The following is a 17,172-nucleotide window of genomic DNA, read 5'->3' as shown; positions in this document are numbered from 1 at the left end:
TTATCTCAATGTTAATTCCGGAGAGTCAAACTTAGCATTTAAATGTTAAAACCGCTTGCCATAGATTTTTGTAAATGGAATTTTGACTAGGCGAAATCAAATTGTAGATATCTACAATTGAATTATAGATATCTTGAAATGAATTTCGATTACAGATAATCAAAATTGGAGATATCTGTAAATATAATTCTGCCTAGTCAAAATGTAATTAGAGATATCTTGAATTAGAATTTTGAGTAGGCAAAATGACGTTGCAGATATCTGTAATTATGACAAATTTTGCCCGCCTCCCACTTTCGGTGGGAGCAGAGAGGGTTGTTGTTCAAACAATCAAATCTATAGAAATCCGCTCGCCATACATGTCACATTGTAGGCCTATCTGTGTGAGCCAACGCCATGACTGCTTCTTTCTTCCTCGATTCATAGAAATAAGGAATTAAACCCACTTCTTGTTTGATTATGGCGGTGAGGGGAAATGACGTATTTCTGGATATCCAAAATAGAGCACTGTCATTGATGACGTCATTAATGATGTTTGAGATAATTACATTAATTCACATTCTGCCTAGGCGAAATTTAATTACAGATATCTTGAATTAAAATTCTGACTATTCAAAATGTAATTACGACTAGTCAGAAAAACTAGTAGATATCTACAATTTTAATTCCGGATAGTCAAACTTAACTTTGAAATGTTAAAACTGCTTGCCATACACACACACCCACACACACACACAAAGATCGTCACCTCCGTGCCAGCTGCAGGTCCATAGGCAAGAATATTTCCTGCTCATTCATTTCCTTTATCAAAGTGGGGATTCACATCAGATTTTGCTGTAAAAGCCACAATAAGCTCAGTAGCGTCTGCAGCATGAACACAACCCTGTAATCAGCCATTATTGTCTTGGTCCAACCCTCGCAGGTGTCTTAAGAGAGCTACACAATGTGTGACGTAATCATTTTAAGAAAGATGCAGATAGCCGTCCATACAAAGACAAAACGGCAGTCATTTACGGATTCATGCACTCTGGGACCCGTTTTCAAAAAGTGTCGTATACAGTCACCCAAAACGCTGTTTCCATGTGAATGAAATGCTGATACGACAAAAAAACTTTTAACCTGACACATCAGATGGATGTGTTTCACACATCCATCTGGGAAAGCTTTGATGAAAGGCAGAGGCTTTGAAAAAAAAAAAACTCAGAGTGTGACTGGGTTAATGTTCTGTCACATCCCTAAACCGCTATCGAGCTGCGTGTGCACAGCTACTGAGGAATAACACGAAACATGGCAACTATAGACATGTTAGTACTCGACTTTTGTCGTTTTTGAACAGGAAACAACTCACTACTGTTCTTTGTTCTTCTTTTAATGAAGAATTGTTGTCAAGTTCTGATAAAACTGGCACTTCAGCAGCATCCACGCTAGCTCTTCCGCCATAACTGCACCGGCCTCTTGTTGCTGCTTGTTTATATCATGACTCCGGTGTGCCTGAAAGTACTGCCCCTTGTCGCTGATTGGTCCTGTCACGTTCTAACCGGGCCCAAACGGTTCAGATGGGAGCTTTGTAAGATGGATTCGCCAGTGAAAACAAGGAAGCGGATGAATCCATCTGCTCTGCAAGGTTCAAAAACATACGCGTAAACCCCTGAATTTGTCTCCATGTGGACGGGGGCCTGAATGCAGAGGCTATCTAGAGCAGGGGTTCTCAAACTTTTCAAGACTAGGGACTCCTTACTGGGCAGAAAATTTTCCAAGGACCCCCACATAACCCTCACGCTGATGAATGATATGCCAACTGCCATTTGTGCTCCTAGAGGCTGTATTTTAAGCTCTTCAACCTAACTACAAGCTCTTGGCAAATTGAGTGTGGCTTCTTACTTTTTGTGATCCTTGGAGCAGCCAAATGAGAATCTCTCTGTGCTTTTCCTGAGGTTGTGGTCAGGTTCACCACATGTTTGTATTTCTCACCCTTTCGTCACAAAAAAATCTTTTGTTTTGTCCTTAAACTCTGCATTTGCATCACATGAAGACACACAACACATTTTGGACTTCTGTTGCTGTTCTCAATAAAACCAAACTTGAGATAGCTGTCATCATATTTTCTCAGTTTAGCTGGTTTGGGCCTTGCATCACTTGATGAAGTGGACGTGCTTAAATATTTATCCATTGTTGCTAGCTGGACCTGTACTCTAAATGTGTTCTGAGCAGTGACTGATGTGTGACCAGTGATAGATTTACGTGATATATCACAATCATATCTAAGTTTTTATTGGCCCAAAGCTGACTTAAGTGGGAGTCATTGGCTTGTTATGGTTGTTTTATGGCACAGTGGTCCCTATACTGTTTTTATTTCATTTTGAAAGACATGACATGGCATTACTTCAATAATTTATTTTAAATTATTTTACAGACTACCAAGCTGTGGCTCGCGGACCCCCTTTTGAGAACTACTGATCTAGAGTCTTGGTTGTCAATCTTACATTACCAACCTTACCCACCAAGGAGGTTATGTGATTGGCAGGGTTTGTCAGTCAGTTTGTTAGCAACATAACTCAAAAAGTTATGGATGAATTTTCATGAAATTTTCAGGAAATGTCAGAAATCACATAGGGAAGAACTGATTAGATTTTGGGAGTGATCTGGATCACCATCTGGATCCAGTAATTTTTTAGAGGAGTCTGTCCTATTGGGAGATAGGGCTAATGGTGGAGGTCTGCGCTCTCCGAGTGCTTTTCTTTTGTTTTTTTTACTGAAAAAATATGTAGAACATGGCAAAATGTTTGCCACTCCTCTAAAATCCCACTGGATCCATCCTGCCAGAGCTCTTCATATGGCACCCCACTTATGCGTCATAGTGCCTGTAACGGTTAAATTTTCATGGTTGAGCCCCACATGATACACAGACTAATCAGGATGTATAAAGTGAGGGTTCAGTGCAAGACAGGGAGAGTGAAGGGGAGGGAGCAAGCAAGCGAGAGGGGAGCAGCAGCACTGATCTTTATATAACCCATCTAAATCAGTGGTTCTCAACTAGTGGGTTGGGACCCAAAAGTGGGTCACGGAGCAGTTTTCAGTGGGTCACGAATATGTGTCTGAAAAAACAATGGTGGCAAAAGTGTATGAAGAACATGCAACCATACCTTTTATTTTGCTTGGGATAATGGGTACATTTAAATGTTATATAAATATTTCAACTTATTGATCTCCTTTTCTTGTAAGATCAAAGATCTTTGATGCAACATTTTTATTTATTAAACATGGAACTTTGGGTCAGGACTTGTCATCAAAGGTATTGGTGGGTCTTGAGGCTAGACCAGTTGAGAACCACTGGTCTAAATGACTTGGATTGATGAGAAAATTTGCATAAAATTAAACCTTGTCCAATAAATAAATAAATAAATAAATAAAGAGCGACAAAAATCTCAACAACATGAGCCTGATTTTCTTATTTAACATGCCCAAAATTCTAGGTAAAAAACAGACTTGGTGTGCAGAGGCCTTAAGATCTGCACATTTTACCTGAAGTCATGAATACACACAAATGACTAGTTTATACAAAGGTTTTTGGGTAAGAATGTTACTCTTTAGGGCTATTTGGGTTTAAACAATGAGAAGAATTTAAATTTAGGTTATGCTATTTCACTTCTTTCTTTTTATGTGGTGGTCCTGGGGAGACTCAAATTTTCTTAGTCACAAGTATCACAATGTTGATAAGTAGCAGAATTAAAGTTCTGTTTGTGAAACTGGCGCTAACTGATTTTTCTCTGTGGCGTACAAAACTTTTCTGCTCACTCAAAAAATATATTGTTCTTGCTCTTGAATTTTTTTGATGAGCCAATAAGAAACAGACAAAGGATGGACCAGTCAGGTTTGTTCTGCCTGTTGTTGCTGTTCTTCAAGAGACATTTGCTCTGATATCACTTAGAGAGTCCCAACATTCTGTCACATACACACACATTGTAAAAGTCTGACACAAAAAAAATCATCAAACTTTAACAGTATTTATATAAAATCTGTAAAAGTAAATAATTCAATTCAACATAAATAATGGAATAATAATTCTACTTTTTAAAGACAAAGGGATATACGGGATAATTAATGGATGGATGGATGGATGGATAAAGCAGCACCTTTACTGCAAAGTGTGAAAAAATTTCTGCAACAACTGTAAGTCTGTTATACCGTGCCCCCTTCCTGATTTTTCTTTTTGTTTTTTGTATTTATCTTTGCACTTCAATGTCTCAGATTCCCAAACAAATTGTAATATTAGATAAAGATAGCCCCCCCCCCCTTAAAACCATGAATTAACTGCTATTAGCTACATTTTTCAGAAAGCTGATTACTCCCAGACCTCTTCAATCCAGAAATTACTTAAATAGAACCTGTCTGACAAAGTGAAGTAGACTAAAAAAAATCACAAAAAGCGACATATCATGGCGCCATCTTAGAAAATACAAGAAACTAAAAGAGAAATAAAGTCACTGACATTAATCAGTCTGGAAAGGGTTGCAAAGACATTGCCAAGGCTTTGGGACTCTTGCCAACTATGGTGAGAGCCATTATCCACAAATGGAAAAAACTTTGAACCGTGGTGAACATTCCCAGGAGTGGCTTGTCTACTTAAAAGATTCAAAGAGTGCACTAGGGACTCATCAAGGAGGTCACAAAAGCACAAAGAACAACATCTTAAGACCTGCAGAGCTCACTTGACTCAGTTAAGGTCAGTGTTCATGACTCAACAATAAGGAAGAGACTGGGCAAAAATGGAAGAGCTCCAAGACCACCGCTGACCAAAAAGAACACAAAGGTTTGACTTAAATTTGACCTAAAACATCCTGATGACACCAAATATTTTGGTAAAATATTCTGTGGAGTGATGAGAAAAGAAAAAGATTTTTTTAGAAGGTTTTGTTACATCTGGAACAAAACCGACACAGCATTTCATCAAAAGGACATCATACCAACAGTCGAGCATGGTGGCAGTGTGATGGTCTGGGGCTGCGTTGCCGCTGAAGGTCCTGGACCACTTGCTGTGATTGATGGAACCATGAATTCTGCTGTTTACCAGAAAATCCTGAAGGCGAATGTCCGACCATCAGTTCAAACTGTCAGGCTCAAGCACACGGTTATGCAGCAGGACAATAATCCGAAACACACCAGAAAGTCCACCTCTGAATGGATTTTAAAAAAAGAAGAAGAAGAAGAAGAAGAAGGTTTTGGAGGGGCTTAATCAAAGTCTGGACTTAGATCTGTTTGAGATGCTGTGGCATGACCTTGAAAAGGCCAGTTTATGAAGGTAAAACTGTGAAAAAAAAAAAAAAAAAAAACCCAGCCCAATCCTGCTCAGTTACCATCATGTTGGTCCTTATGGCTCTGTGATCAGTGCCCCCTCCCCCCATGATTACAAATAAACTTCACTCTTCCCTCATTTCACGCCCCAGCCCTCTACAAAGCCCTCTGTATCTCTGCCATCCCTCTTCTCTGTTCTTCTAACATTACATTCTGACTCACATACTTTAGTTATGTACTATGCTATGTTGTGAGTGTGCATGAGTAATAGGCTGGAATGCCTGGTATTTTTAGCTCCACTATCAAATATCACTTTGTTCCAGTTGGGAAACGTCAATATCTGAATCACTGATGGTAGGAAAAGAAACTAAACGTGCATGTCCTTGGCTGACAGTCAAGGTGATATGGTTTTTTTATTATTTTAAGTAGGCCAGAGACGGGAGGGTTAATGTATTTCCGAGCGAGCCCATAGAGAACTGGCCGAGGACACCATTACCTCGGTTAAAGAGAGAGACTCTGAGAGAGATGACTGGAAGGGTGAGGGAGATGGGAGGGAATGGACCATCAGGAGGAGAGTGAAGGAGCAGAGATTAAATGGGGGAGCAGGGGTAATGAAGGAGGTAGGAAGTGATGGAAAGCATCACGAGGGACAGATATGGCGAGGGACAGGGAGTGAGATGTCCTCTCTCCAAGGTGAGTGAGTGACAGCAGAGGGGAGAATTGCAGTGGCGAAGTAACTCAAGGTTGGCTAACATGAACGGATTCACGCAGCTGTAACAAGATAGTTGCAAAAACAAGTAACACGTGGAGTAATTATCACGTTTACATGGCTGACACCAAGTACTTATGGGTACGTACAACCCTGGCTTCTCTGAATCTCTGTCATGGAAAGTTTTTACCTCCACAGTCTGCTGGTTTTATCAGGGATCCTGCTGATCCTTAAAAAGTCTTGCAGTCTGTCCACCAGAGGTAATTTAGTCGACTAACAATATGACTAAAATTAGGAGTCAACTTCCTTGACTAGAACTAACTAAAAACAGATTTTTTGTTGATATGAACTTCGATGAAAACTAAGATTTGTTTTGAAATGTTAGTGCTGGACTGATCAAAATTCAAAACCCATCAGTGTATTTCACAGAAGATGGGTTTTTAATTCGAAATTAATAATCTAACATCAAGAAATAGGCAGTTTCCTTATCACTGTTTAAAGATAGGGAAAAAAACATTGAAAAACCTGCCATTGGCCCTTCAGGCAGTTTACATTGAATTGAGGATATATATATATATATATATACAGTGCTTAACAAATTTATTAGACCACCACCCAAAGTAAGGTTTATGCCACAGCTGCCCTAAATTAACAGCATTGGTAATTACCAAAATCATTTTTTATGTTTCTGCAATGGTTAAAACACCAATATGTAGAAGCTCTTTAACCCAAATGATATTTTTAATGCTAAAATATAATTATTATTATTATCCATAAGTTTTCAAATTTACTGATTTACAAAAAACTAAAAAAATAGTAAAGTACATTATTTTTTCTTGATTAATATGTCAAATTATAGTTATTTACTTGCATTCCTGATCAGAAAAATGAGTTTTAGTGGTTGAATGTTATGCTTGATTCATTTCTGACTTCTCAGAGAAGCCCAGTGAGCCGGCTCAAATTTGGGTATAAAAAGGTGAATTCAGTTTGAAATTCCTCATTCCTGTTCAAAATAGTAAAACGTCGAAAGCTCACTGGAAATGAAAGAGTCAGCATTAAAGTCAAAGTAAAAGAATATTTATGTTTTCTTGTTTTTATGACAGATGGTCTAATAAATTTGTTAAGCACTGTATATACCAAAAAATAATATGTACGGTGATTGATTTTTGTAAATGGGATAATCCTCTGCTGAATTATTATGGCAAAAAGGCAGAATCTGTTAATATCTTTATAACTTTACTGAAGTTCGAAACTGGCCTAAAATTTAAAGAAATTCAATCCATGCTTAGTCTCAGGCATGCTTTTCGTCTGAAAGAAAGGCATTTGAAGGCATTTTGGGTGAAAGGGGACTCTCGTTGTAACACTCGGATCTGGTGGACCTGGTCGAATTCATCAGCAACCAGTTGTAATCCTCCAAACAGCTGCACGGGTACAGATGAGTGTGTGCCAAATGTTGTGTAGAAATTAAGCCATTTGACCTTCCTTAAAAAGCCAACAATGCCCCCATTGATATATATTCCATATGGCTTCAGTCTATCACATGAATCCAAGTGCCAGATGAAGTGAGCTCCTTTTGCAAAGCAGTTCTACTTAGTCTAAAGATGACAAGGTGAATGTTCTGGAGTGGCGAGGTCATGGCCCAGACCTCAGTCTAATAGAGATTCTGTGGTTGGACTTGAAAAGGGCTGTTCACGCCTGATCCCCATGCAACCTGACACAGCTTGAGGAGTTTTGCAGAGAAGAATTGAGTAAAATTACAGTGTCCATTATTCATTTATAAAACCAGTAAAAGGGTAGAACATCCAAGATTGTTGCAGATCTTCAGATTCACTTGAACAACCAAATCAACTTTCAGAACAGTAAGAAATTGTATGTTTTAATTTGACATTCAAGGGTCTGCGTGACCCCTGAGCAGTGCTTTCTACATGTATCGAGTAATGTAGACAAACTAAATACCATGGGGCACTTTACAATACAGTTTTAGTCTCTGATTGGGACACACTTGACAGTAAGTTCCTATCAAATCTCTTGTACTTTGTGTTTAACAAATGACAATACAGAGTTAACGCTTGTTCATGTTAAATAGTAAGGCAGCCCCTGGTTTGTCTTCTGCCAGACATGGTTTTGAATGAGGCTTTGTTCCATTTGTTATTTCCCTGGCTTCATTTCCTGGAACTGAAGGGTCTACTGAGAGAGACTGCTGGAATGTTTCAGCAAAGATAGCTCCAATCTAGGAGGAGACGGGAGCAAGAGACACAGCTGTCCGTGTCTATTAAGTATTGACATTCTAAAGGATTAACAGCAAACTGTGCAAAAAAAGGAGAGATACCGTAAGCATGTGCTTAGTAATATAAACAATGCAGAATATCATAGGCGTGATGCATGGAGGGATTAGGATGTTTATTAGCGAGGACATGTGATGCCTTAGAACGTACAAGATCTTTTACCATTAAAGAAAATATACAACCCCAATTCAAAAAAAAACAAAAAACAGGGCACCATGTAAAATGTAAATAAAAATGGAATGCAATAACTTTCAAGTCTCATAAACCCATATTTTATTCACAAAAGAACTAAAAAAAACCTATCTGATGTTGAAACTGAGACATTTGACCATTTCATGAAAATAAGCTCATGTTGAATTTTGTGGCAGCAACACATTTCAAAAAAGTAGGGACAGGGCCATGTTTACAGTTGTGTAGCATCCCCCCTTCTTCAAACAACAGTCCGTTAATGTCTGGGGAGTGAGGAGATCAGTTACTGGAGTTTTGGGAGAGGAATTTTGTCCCATTCTTGTCTGATGCTCAACAGTTCTAGGTCTTCTTTGCTAGTGGTTTCCTTTTATGATGCTCCAAATGTTTTCTATTGGTGAAAGGTCTGGACAGCACCTGGACTCTTCTACTGTGAATCCATGCTGTTGTGATGGATGTTGTATGTGGTTTAGCATCCTCTTGCTGATATAGTCAAGGTCTTTCCTGAAATAGACCTTATGTCTCATAAAAACCTTTGGATTGACAGTGCCTTTCCAGGTGTGAAAGCTGTCCACGCTATAGGCAGTAATGTAACCCTATACCGTCAGAGATGCAGGCTTTACAGCTGTGCCAGGATAAAAAGTTGGATAGTCCCTTTCTTCTTTAGTCCACAGGGCATGGTGTCCATGATTTCCAAAAGAGTTCAAAATTTTGATCCATGTGACCACAGAACAGTTTTCCATTTTGATTTGGTCCATTTTAATCAGCTTTTGCCCAGAGAAGATGTTTGCATGTCTGCGTACACATATTGGTACGGCCAACGGTGTTGACAAAGATTTCTGTGAGTGTTCCTGAGCCCATGCAGTGATTTCAGTGCTGAATCATGCCTGTTTTTAACGCACTGCTGCCTCAGAGCCCGAAGAGCATGAGCATCCAATATTGACCTTTTTTCCTTTTGCACAGAGACTTCTCCAGATTCTCTTAATATTTTGATGATATGATGAACTTTAGATGGCTGGATATTCAGTTTTTCAGAGAAACCTCTGCCTATCTTCTTAGTGACTCTCCTCTGTTCCTTTTATATCCAGTCTGTTTCTGACCTGCTGCCAGTTAACCTCATTAATAGCAAATACTCCCCCAGCTTTCTTTCATCAGTACCACTTACTATTCAGCCTTTTGTTGCCCCGTCCTAACTTTTTTAGAGATGTGTTGTGCTGCCATCAAATTAAAAATGACCACCTTTTCAACCAAACCTGGGCCCCGAAGTCATGTAGATTATTCCTCTGGGCCTGTGTTTGCTAAAGACAGGGGCATAATCCTTGGGTTGTCTTTACACCTGTTTGAACATCAATGACCTCTCTGTGTTGTTTCAGTGATGTCAGCTTAAAGGAACATTACGTAAAACTAGGAATATTAGGAACATCTGTAATGTGAGGGTTTGATATATGGTGAAGGGATCACTCTAAGTATGAAGAACAGCAGGATAGAGTCGGATAACTTTCTTGGCATTAGTTTTTAATGGCAGCTACTTTTCCTCTGCCCCACAAGAATTCCCACTTCCTGGTTACTTACCACATGTCACGCATTTGACAAATCAGAGATCAGAAGGACTAAACTCTAAGTAAACATGATGAAAACTCCAGAGGCAGATTCAACATACCCTAATAACTCTTGGGAGATGCTGCAGAAAATATTTATACTCTACATGTAAACCTAGGAATGACGACTCTGTAACATAAAATATGTAGATAGTTCACCGTGTAGATGTTACTTCCTTTTATATTCTTTTTTTTAACCAATTTTGCTCCTCTAAATGCTCCTAAATATCGCACACTGTACCTTTTAAGTTTGTGTCCACCCATCAGCAGTCAAAGCTTAATGGGAGAGTAGCAAAGAGAGCGCAGCTGTTGAAAAAACTCAGATTAAATCAGGACTAGAGTTCACCAAAAAGTCATGTGGGAGACTCCATGGTCAAGTGGAAGAAAGTGTTTTGGTGAAATGAGACCAAAATTCTGCTTCTTGGCCATCTGACAAGCTTCTTTGCTTGGGGGACACCAAACGCTGCATATCACCACAAACAAACCATCTCCACTGTAAAGCAAGGCGGTGGCAGCATCATGCTGTGGGGATGCTTCTCGGCAGCCAGGCCCTGGAACCTGCACTCTTCCAGATACAACCGTGTGCCGTGCTCTGCAGCGCCACAGATTTGCTCTGACTGGAGGCGAGCAACCTCGTATAATGGAAGCGAGTCTAGAGCTCTGCGCAACAAAGCAGGGCCCTGACCAGAGGGCAGAGATCATGGGAGAACTGGGAGTTCATGCAGAAATAGTGTATCAACAGCAGATTAAATTACCGTTTTGGTTCCATGGTCAAGTGGAAGAAAATTCTTTGGTCTGATGAAACCAGAATGGAGCTTATTTGCCATCAGAAAAAGAGGCTTTGTTTGGCTGACACCAAACGCTGCACATCACCACAAATGCAAACCTGACACGCCAGATGGATTTGTTTCACACATCCATCTGGAAAACCTCTCAAAGACAGCATTTGGGAAAGGGCAGAGCCTTTGAAAAAAACTCGGGAGGTGATTGGATGAACGCTCTGTCACATCTTTACGGGCCCATCAGAGTAACAAAACACATGACGTCACCTGCTACCAAGGACTAAACATAGAGAACTGCATAACGCGAACCATGGCGACTGTAGACATGTCAGTACACGAATTTTGTGGTTTCTGAAAAGGAAACAACTTACTGCTGTTCTTTGTTCTTCTTTTAACGAATAAATGTCGTCAAGTTCTGAAAAAACTTATGCTTTAGCAGCATCCATGCTAATGTCTTCCGCCATAATTGCACCAGCCTCTTGTCCCTGCTTGCTTACGTCACGACTCCGCTGCACCGCAAAGTAGTGCCCCTTGAAGCTGACTGGTCCTGTCACTTTCTAGCTGGGCCAAAACTGTTCGAACGGGAGCTTTGCAAGGTGGATTCGCCAGTGAGAAACATGGAAATGGGCGAATCCATCTGCTTTGTAAGGTTACACAAATGCACCATCCCCAGCATCATGCTGTGGGGATGCTTCTCAGCAGCTAGCCCTGGAAGGCTTGTAAAGGTAGAGGGTAAAATGGATGGAGGAAAAAACAGATAGGCAAGCCTGATTGAGACCTATCAACACATGTTAAGTGTTTTGATTGCAGCCAAAAGTGCATTAAAGAGGGTTTTTGTGGTCAAAATGCCACATTATATCTACCTTTCATAATTTATTAAATCAGCAAAAGGGTAAAACATTCAAGGGGGTGAAAACCTTTTATAGGCACTGTATCTGACTCAATGACAATCTGACTATAGATGTAGAATGAGCTTAAAATTCAGTAAAATAAGAAAAATCATCATTTGATTGCACTTATTTTATGGCGCACCAGCATTTAGCTCTCTTTGTGGCTTTTGTTTTTTGTGGGGTGAGGAGCCCCCATGTGCTGAGATTACAAAGAGCTGGGATAAATGTTGGGATGTGGGGGGCACTATTCGACGCAGCAACAAAACCAAAGGAGTGTTTGAGCGAAAGCACAGATCACCACTGCACCACTACGTCAGTACCAGAATACAACTCTCTCAAAGATGTGACAAATAGTGATGACGAGGGACTTTGTGTGTACTTTAGGACACATGCATTGGGTTTTCTGTTTTCCTTTGCTTTGCTTGAATTTTCCCTTACAATCAGCACCCTAAAACCGCCCATGAAGACTGCTTGAGCTGTCAGATATCATCATGAAGAAGTTCGGATCATTCAGGGGCTGAAGGTGGTTGACCTTGATGCCCTCAGCAATGCAACAAGTAAACATGAGTTTAAATTTCACCCAGATCTGCAGGTTTGATGACACAGGATAGGAAGGATAGGATATGTTGACATGGAGTCAAAAACCAAATAATGTGTGTATTTATGGTGCCAGACAAGCAACCAGACTTCAAAGTACTCAAACAAGAGAAGCCAGAGAAGGCGAAGCAGCTGAGGAAGCAAGTTTAAGATGTAATGACAATCAGAGGGATTCCTGCAGCACATGCTGGCAGCACAGAAGTATGTGTCAGTGTTACATCAGGATAATTCAACTCACCAAGCAGCAGAGCAACTGCCAGACCAGCATGAAGTAGATCCCCTGATCTGAGCCGACTGGAGACACTCGAACCGGTGCTGTCCACCGACGCCATGACACCAAGTCTGTCTGTCTGTGTTGCTGTCTGTCTGTGTGGCGGTTGGTTAACTGTCAATCTCCTCTGGTCCGGTCAGCCTGAGTCCAATCTATGCAAATATGTAAGTGTGGGTTTGTCTTCTGTGTCTGCGGAGCAAGGCGGGACACTGAGCTGTCCTGGTCTCAGTCCCTCCCTCTTCTCTCCTCCTCTGCACTCCGTCCCGGCAATGAACAGGAGGAGGAAATGCAAAAAGAGGAGTATAAATCTCTTCTCTTGCTCCCTGTGCTGCACCGCAGCAGCCTGAGGAAGCAGAAGGAGAGACAAAGTGAAGAAATGCAGCAGCTAAATGAAGACCCCCCGTCTCTCTCCCTCCCTCCCTTGCTGTCCTCTGTCACAGACTCAGTGTTGATTATCCAGCGAAGGAGAGGCAGGAGGCAGAGAGGAGAAGCCAGGCAGAGCAGTAGCAGCGTAGCGGTGCAGCGACAGAAAGCTCCACTGCTCCAGCAGCAGCAGCAGCAACAGCCAGGGAAGCAGGCTGGCCAACAAACCCCACAGGGGGAGACATAGGCTGGAGGAGGAGGGGGAGCAGGGCACACGAGAGGCACGGAGGGATGCTGGAGCAGAGCCAGCAGCCAAGGCAGAAAAAAGCACGTCTCCCTAGCCGGCACAGGGAGGAATGAGCCAGAGAGGTACTGCAGAGGTAGAGGTGAAGAGAGAGAGAGAGAGAGAGAGAGAGAGAGAGAGAGGAGGGAGGGGAGAGAATGAAACGGGGAGGGGGGTGAGTGATAGCTGCTGCCACATGCACGCACCCTGCACAGTACGGCTGAGTCAGCCTTACTCAAGAGGGTCTCCGAGTCGGAGCCGGGCTGGGTGCTTCACCCACACCACATACCCCAGACTTTACTGCATCCTTTCTCCACTTTCACGGGTCTCCCGTTTCACGCTAATACCCACGCCAAGCTCCGTCTCTTTGGCAGGAGAAAGATTTGGCAAGATTTGATGTTGTTCACCGACAAGTTCTCTATCAAATGATTCATGCTTTATCTCTCTCCCCGGTCGTTTCTGTGGCAGGACTTCACGTTGGGACGGGCTTGTGTTGAATTAAAGCTCTTTAAATGTCTAGATCAGGGATGGTCGCTGTATTTTAAGGCCAACAGATTTTTGATTTAAATGGAATCATTTAATGTTCTTCTGTTTGCTTCTGCACATGTCAAAGCATTTTGTAAACCCATGTTTTTAAAAGTGCTATACAAATAAAGTTATTATTATTACTATTATTATTATAAAAATCAAGAAACGAGCTGTTCCCAATCACTCTTTAAAATAGGGGAAGAGGAGGAAAACACCCCTGCCCTTGGCACCCTCAGGCTGTTCATATTATATTTGGAATAGAAAACAAAAATGTTTTTCATTTCTCAGTTTTTGTTCTTTCTCTCTTTATTTTCCAAAAAGAATTGAGAAATGCTTCATCTTTCATCTTATTTGTTGAGGTCTTGTCAAAAAAGAAAGATTGACGAAAGGAATACTAGTGATGTAACATTCCTTTCTCCAACACCTGCAGTGGGTCACACACAGTAAAAAGAATGTGACATCATCAGTGTTAAAACTCTTTGATCGTTCTTTTTTATCAATCCACTAAAACAGTAAGGTCAAAAATTAACCATATTTACCTCCACCAAGGAGGTTATGTGATCTGCACAGTTTGTTAGTTTGTTAGCAACATGACTCAAAAAGTTATGGACAGATTTTGATGAAACTTTCAGGAAATGTCAGATAAGACATAAGGAAAAACTGATTTGATTTTGGGAGTGATCTGGTTCACCGTCTGGATCCAGGAATTTTTTAAAGGATTCTTTACTATTGGGAGATAGGGCTAATGGCAGAAGTCTGCGCTGTTACCACTTTATACCAGGAGATGGCAGACATGAGTAACTTCAATCCCAGCAGCATTTTTGGGTGTGTTTCTATTCAAAGTTTTGGAGTTTATAGCGTTTGAAAAGTGCATGCCAGGTCAAGGAGAGGAGTTGGAGCGTAACAGAGATAAAGACAGCGAATTGTAGTGAGAATACTCACAATGCTGGGAGGAACAGAGGAATATTCACCCTCTGCCATGCCTTAGTCGTCTGGCGAGACCATGGGTGAGACTGTCAGTGGCACCAGCAGGCAATGCTTCCACTATGACAGTCTACCTGTAGCGAGGCCAATGCTTTGCCTCACCGTGTTTCCACCCCACTGGGGAGGGAGTAATCAGAGGATGCCGTGGTGGGGGGCACATGGGGTCGGATCCAGGAATTTTTTCAAGAATTAAAAAATTAAAAAAATTAAAAAAAAGATCTTCATCTAAAAATACGTTTATCTTTTTTCATTTTTGTATTCTAATCAATAAAGAAAGATCAAAGAAAAGAACACAAGTGATGTAACCGTCTTTTTTTCACAACACCTGCAGCAGATCACATATACAGAAATAAAGAAGGTTATAACACTGACATTCTGCTCTTGATCTTCCTTTATTTGATCAGTCGCAAAAATAATAAGATTAAAAAATAACCATATTTAATACATTCATTTCTTTTGGAAAATGTAAACAGCTGTTTTTTTTTTGTTTGTTTTTTTTAATTCCAAAATTTAATATGAACTACCTGAAAGCACCGAGGGCTTGTTTTTCTCACGTTTTCTTTCTGTTTCCAAACAGTAAATGGGGAGTAAAAAGCTTATTTCTTGGTTTTCTTACTGATTTTACTTGGTTTTTTGTTTTCTTATTTCATAAAAAGAAAAGAAACAGTTGGCCATAAACTAAGCTGATCTTTCTTCTTATTTTTGTGTTCTGTTCAAAAAGTAAGATTAAAGAACAGAACAATGGGATTGTAACATTGTTTTTTTCACACCTGCTGCAGGTCAAATAGTGGGGAAAAAGAATGTTACATCACCAGTGTTCTGTTCTTTAATCTTACTTTTATGATGAAAAAAAAAACATTTTGTCAATTATTGATTTGTCCTGATAACAAAAATATGAAAAATGAAAAACAAAAATCAAAGAGACAGAAAATGAATGAAGGTTGTTTTTTGTGTTTGATTTTGATTGGCAGTTTTATCCATACTGCTTTGGCCAAGATCATTTTTTCCCCCATTTTTTAATTGCTAAACAGTGTGTTTCTTGATTTTGGATTCCTTATTTCAAATAAAAAATCCATTGACTAACAACAATCAGGCATGACACTGACTAGGGACGGGCAATTTTCTGTACCAGGAGGGCCACATTAGTTTTAAACTCTGTACTAAGGGGACAAATTGTTATGATTTGTTTGATATTCACAATTTAACCACTGTGATTAATTTAAAAAAAAAAAAAAAAAAAAAAAGGAAAGAAAGAATATGTTGGCTTAATTATAATCCATTAAACCGTTTGTGTTTTAAAGCGCAAAAAAACATTGTTAATTTGTTGAGCCAAACACAGAATTACAAAAAATTAGAATTTTAAGCAATTTTTCAATGCAGTAAACCTATTTTACTTGCTTAATAAACAAATCCAGTTGGCTTGTTAATATGAGGCATTTTTATTCTGATCAGGCTTTTTTTCTTGTGTCCATTAAAAAGTAAACAGCCCTCCTCTCATCAATCTTACCTCAGCCTTCAGCACTTCTCTGTGTCAGTGAAGGATAGCTGAGGTCCACTTCTTGAATGTCCGGTTTGACCTTAATCACAAGATTCATGGCTCTCTCAGCCATCACCCGACGCATCAACAACACACCAGAGCACCACAGGGCCACATTAGAGGCCAGTGGCTCCGTATCTACTTCAAATAAGCTTTAACACAGACAGGGGAGGGACTGCATCCACCTCATGTTTAGGTCTTACCACTTGATCTTTCTCTGTGAAGTTTTATAGCAGATTTAAAAATGTGGAAGGGTTCAAGGCTCTCTTTTATCATCCTTCATGTGGCACAAACAGGGTTGGAAACTGGCGAATGCCATTTTCTGTCAGGTTAGTCCATCCTCTAGCTGTTTCTTGTTTGTTTCTCCATTAAAAAATCTGAACAGAATAAAACTCAGCAAATGTAATAAAGTCAACATATCTTAACATGCAGGGTCTCTTTGAAGAGGTTGTGCATGTCTTTATAAATCCTAATTGTTTTACAACATTTTTGACTTTTGCATACTTTAACCATGGATTTTGTGCACTGATTTATGATTTCAAGCTTTTGACTTTTGATAAAAAATTGTGCACAGACATACCAAAGGGGGTAGTTCTTTCTCTGCTAGCCGATAGCTTCCTTCCACTGTGGAGCATAACTGGACCCAACATCTCAGTCCAGCTACATTTCACAGAAAATGATTCATGCATCAGAGTAGTCACACAGGAAGTGCCTTAGCACTCCCACCACACCGCCACTTTGTCAGGTTTGTCTGGCCGTAGGCGTAGATGGAGAAGATGCCAGTGCTTGGGTTAAGAAATATTTTTTAATTTACTGAATAAGCACAACAGAGATGATTTTATCAGCACGTTATTAGCCATCAAACAT

At 40.2% G+C, this 17,172-nt stretch overlaps 1 protein-coding gene across 1 annotated transcript in view; it reads right to left on the bottom strand.

Moving 5' to 3' along the window:
• The window catches only part of scn4ba (sodium channel, voltage-gated, type IV, beta a), a 34,681-nt gene extending 21,965 nt beyond the window's left edge, over positions 1-12,716 (bottom strand). The window contains exon 1 of the mRNA XM_041806146.1: positions 12,578-12,716. Within this exon, the coding sequence (XP_041662080.1) occupies positions 12,578-12,671 (94 nt within the window). The 5' untranslated portion in view covers positions 12,672-12,716. The remainder of the gene's footprint in view (positions 1-12,577) is intronic.
• Positions 12,717-17,172: the final 4,456 nt, after the last annotated feature.

Source organism: Cheilinus undulatus, linkage group 2, assembly GCF_018320785.1.
Source record: "Cheilinus undulatus linkage group 2, ASM1832078v1, whole genome shotgun sequence".
Lineage (NCBI taxonomy): Eukaryota > Metazoa > Chordata > Actinopteri > Labriformes > Labridae > Cheilinus > Cheilinus undulatus.
The sequence above is the reverse complement of the archived record's forward strand: the minus strand, read 5'-3'. Positions and strand labels throughout refer to the sequence as shown.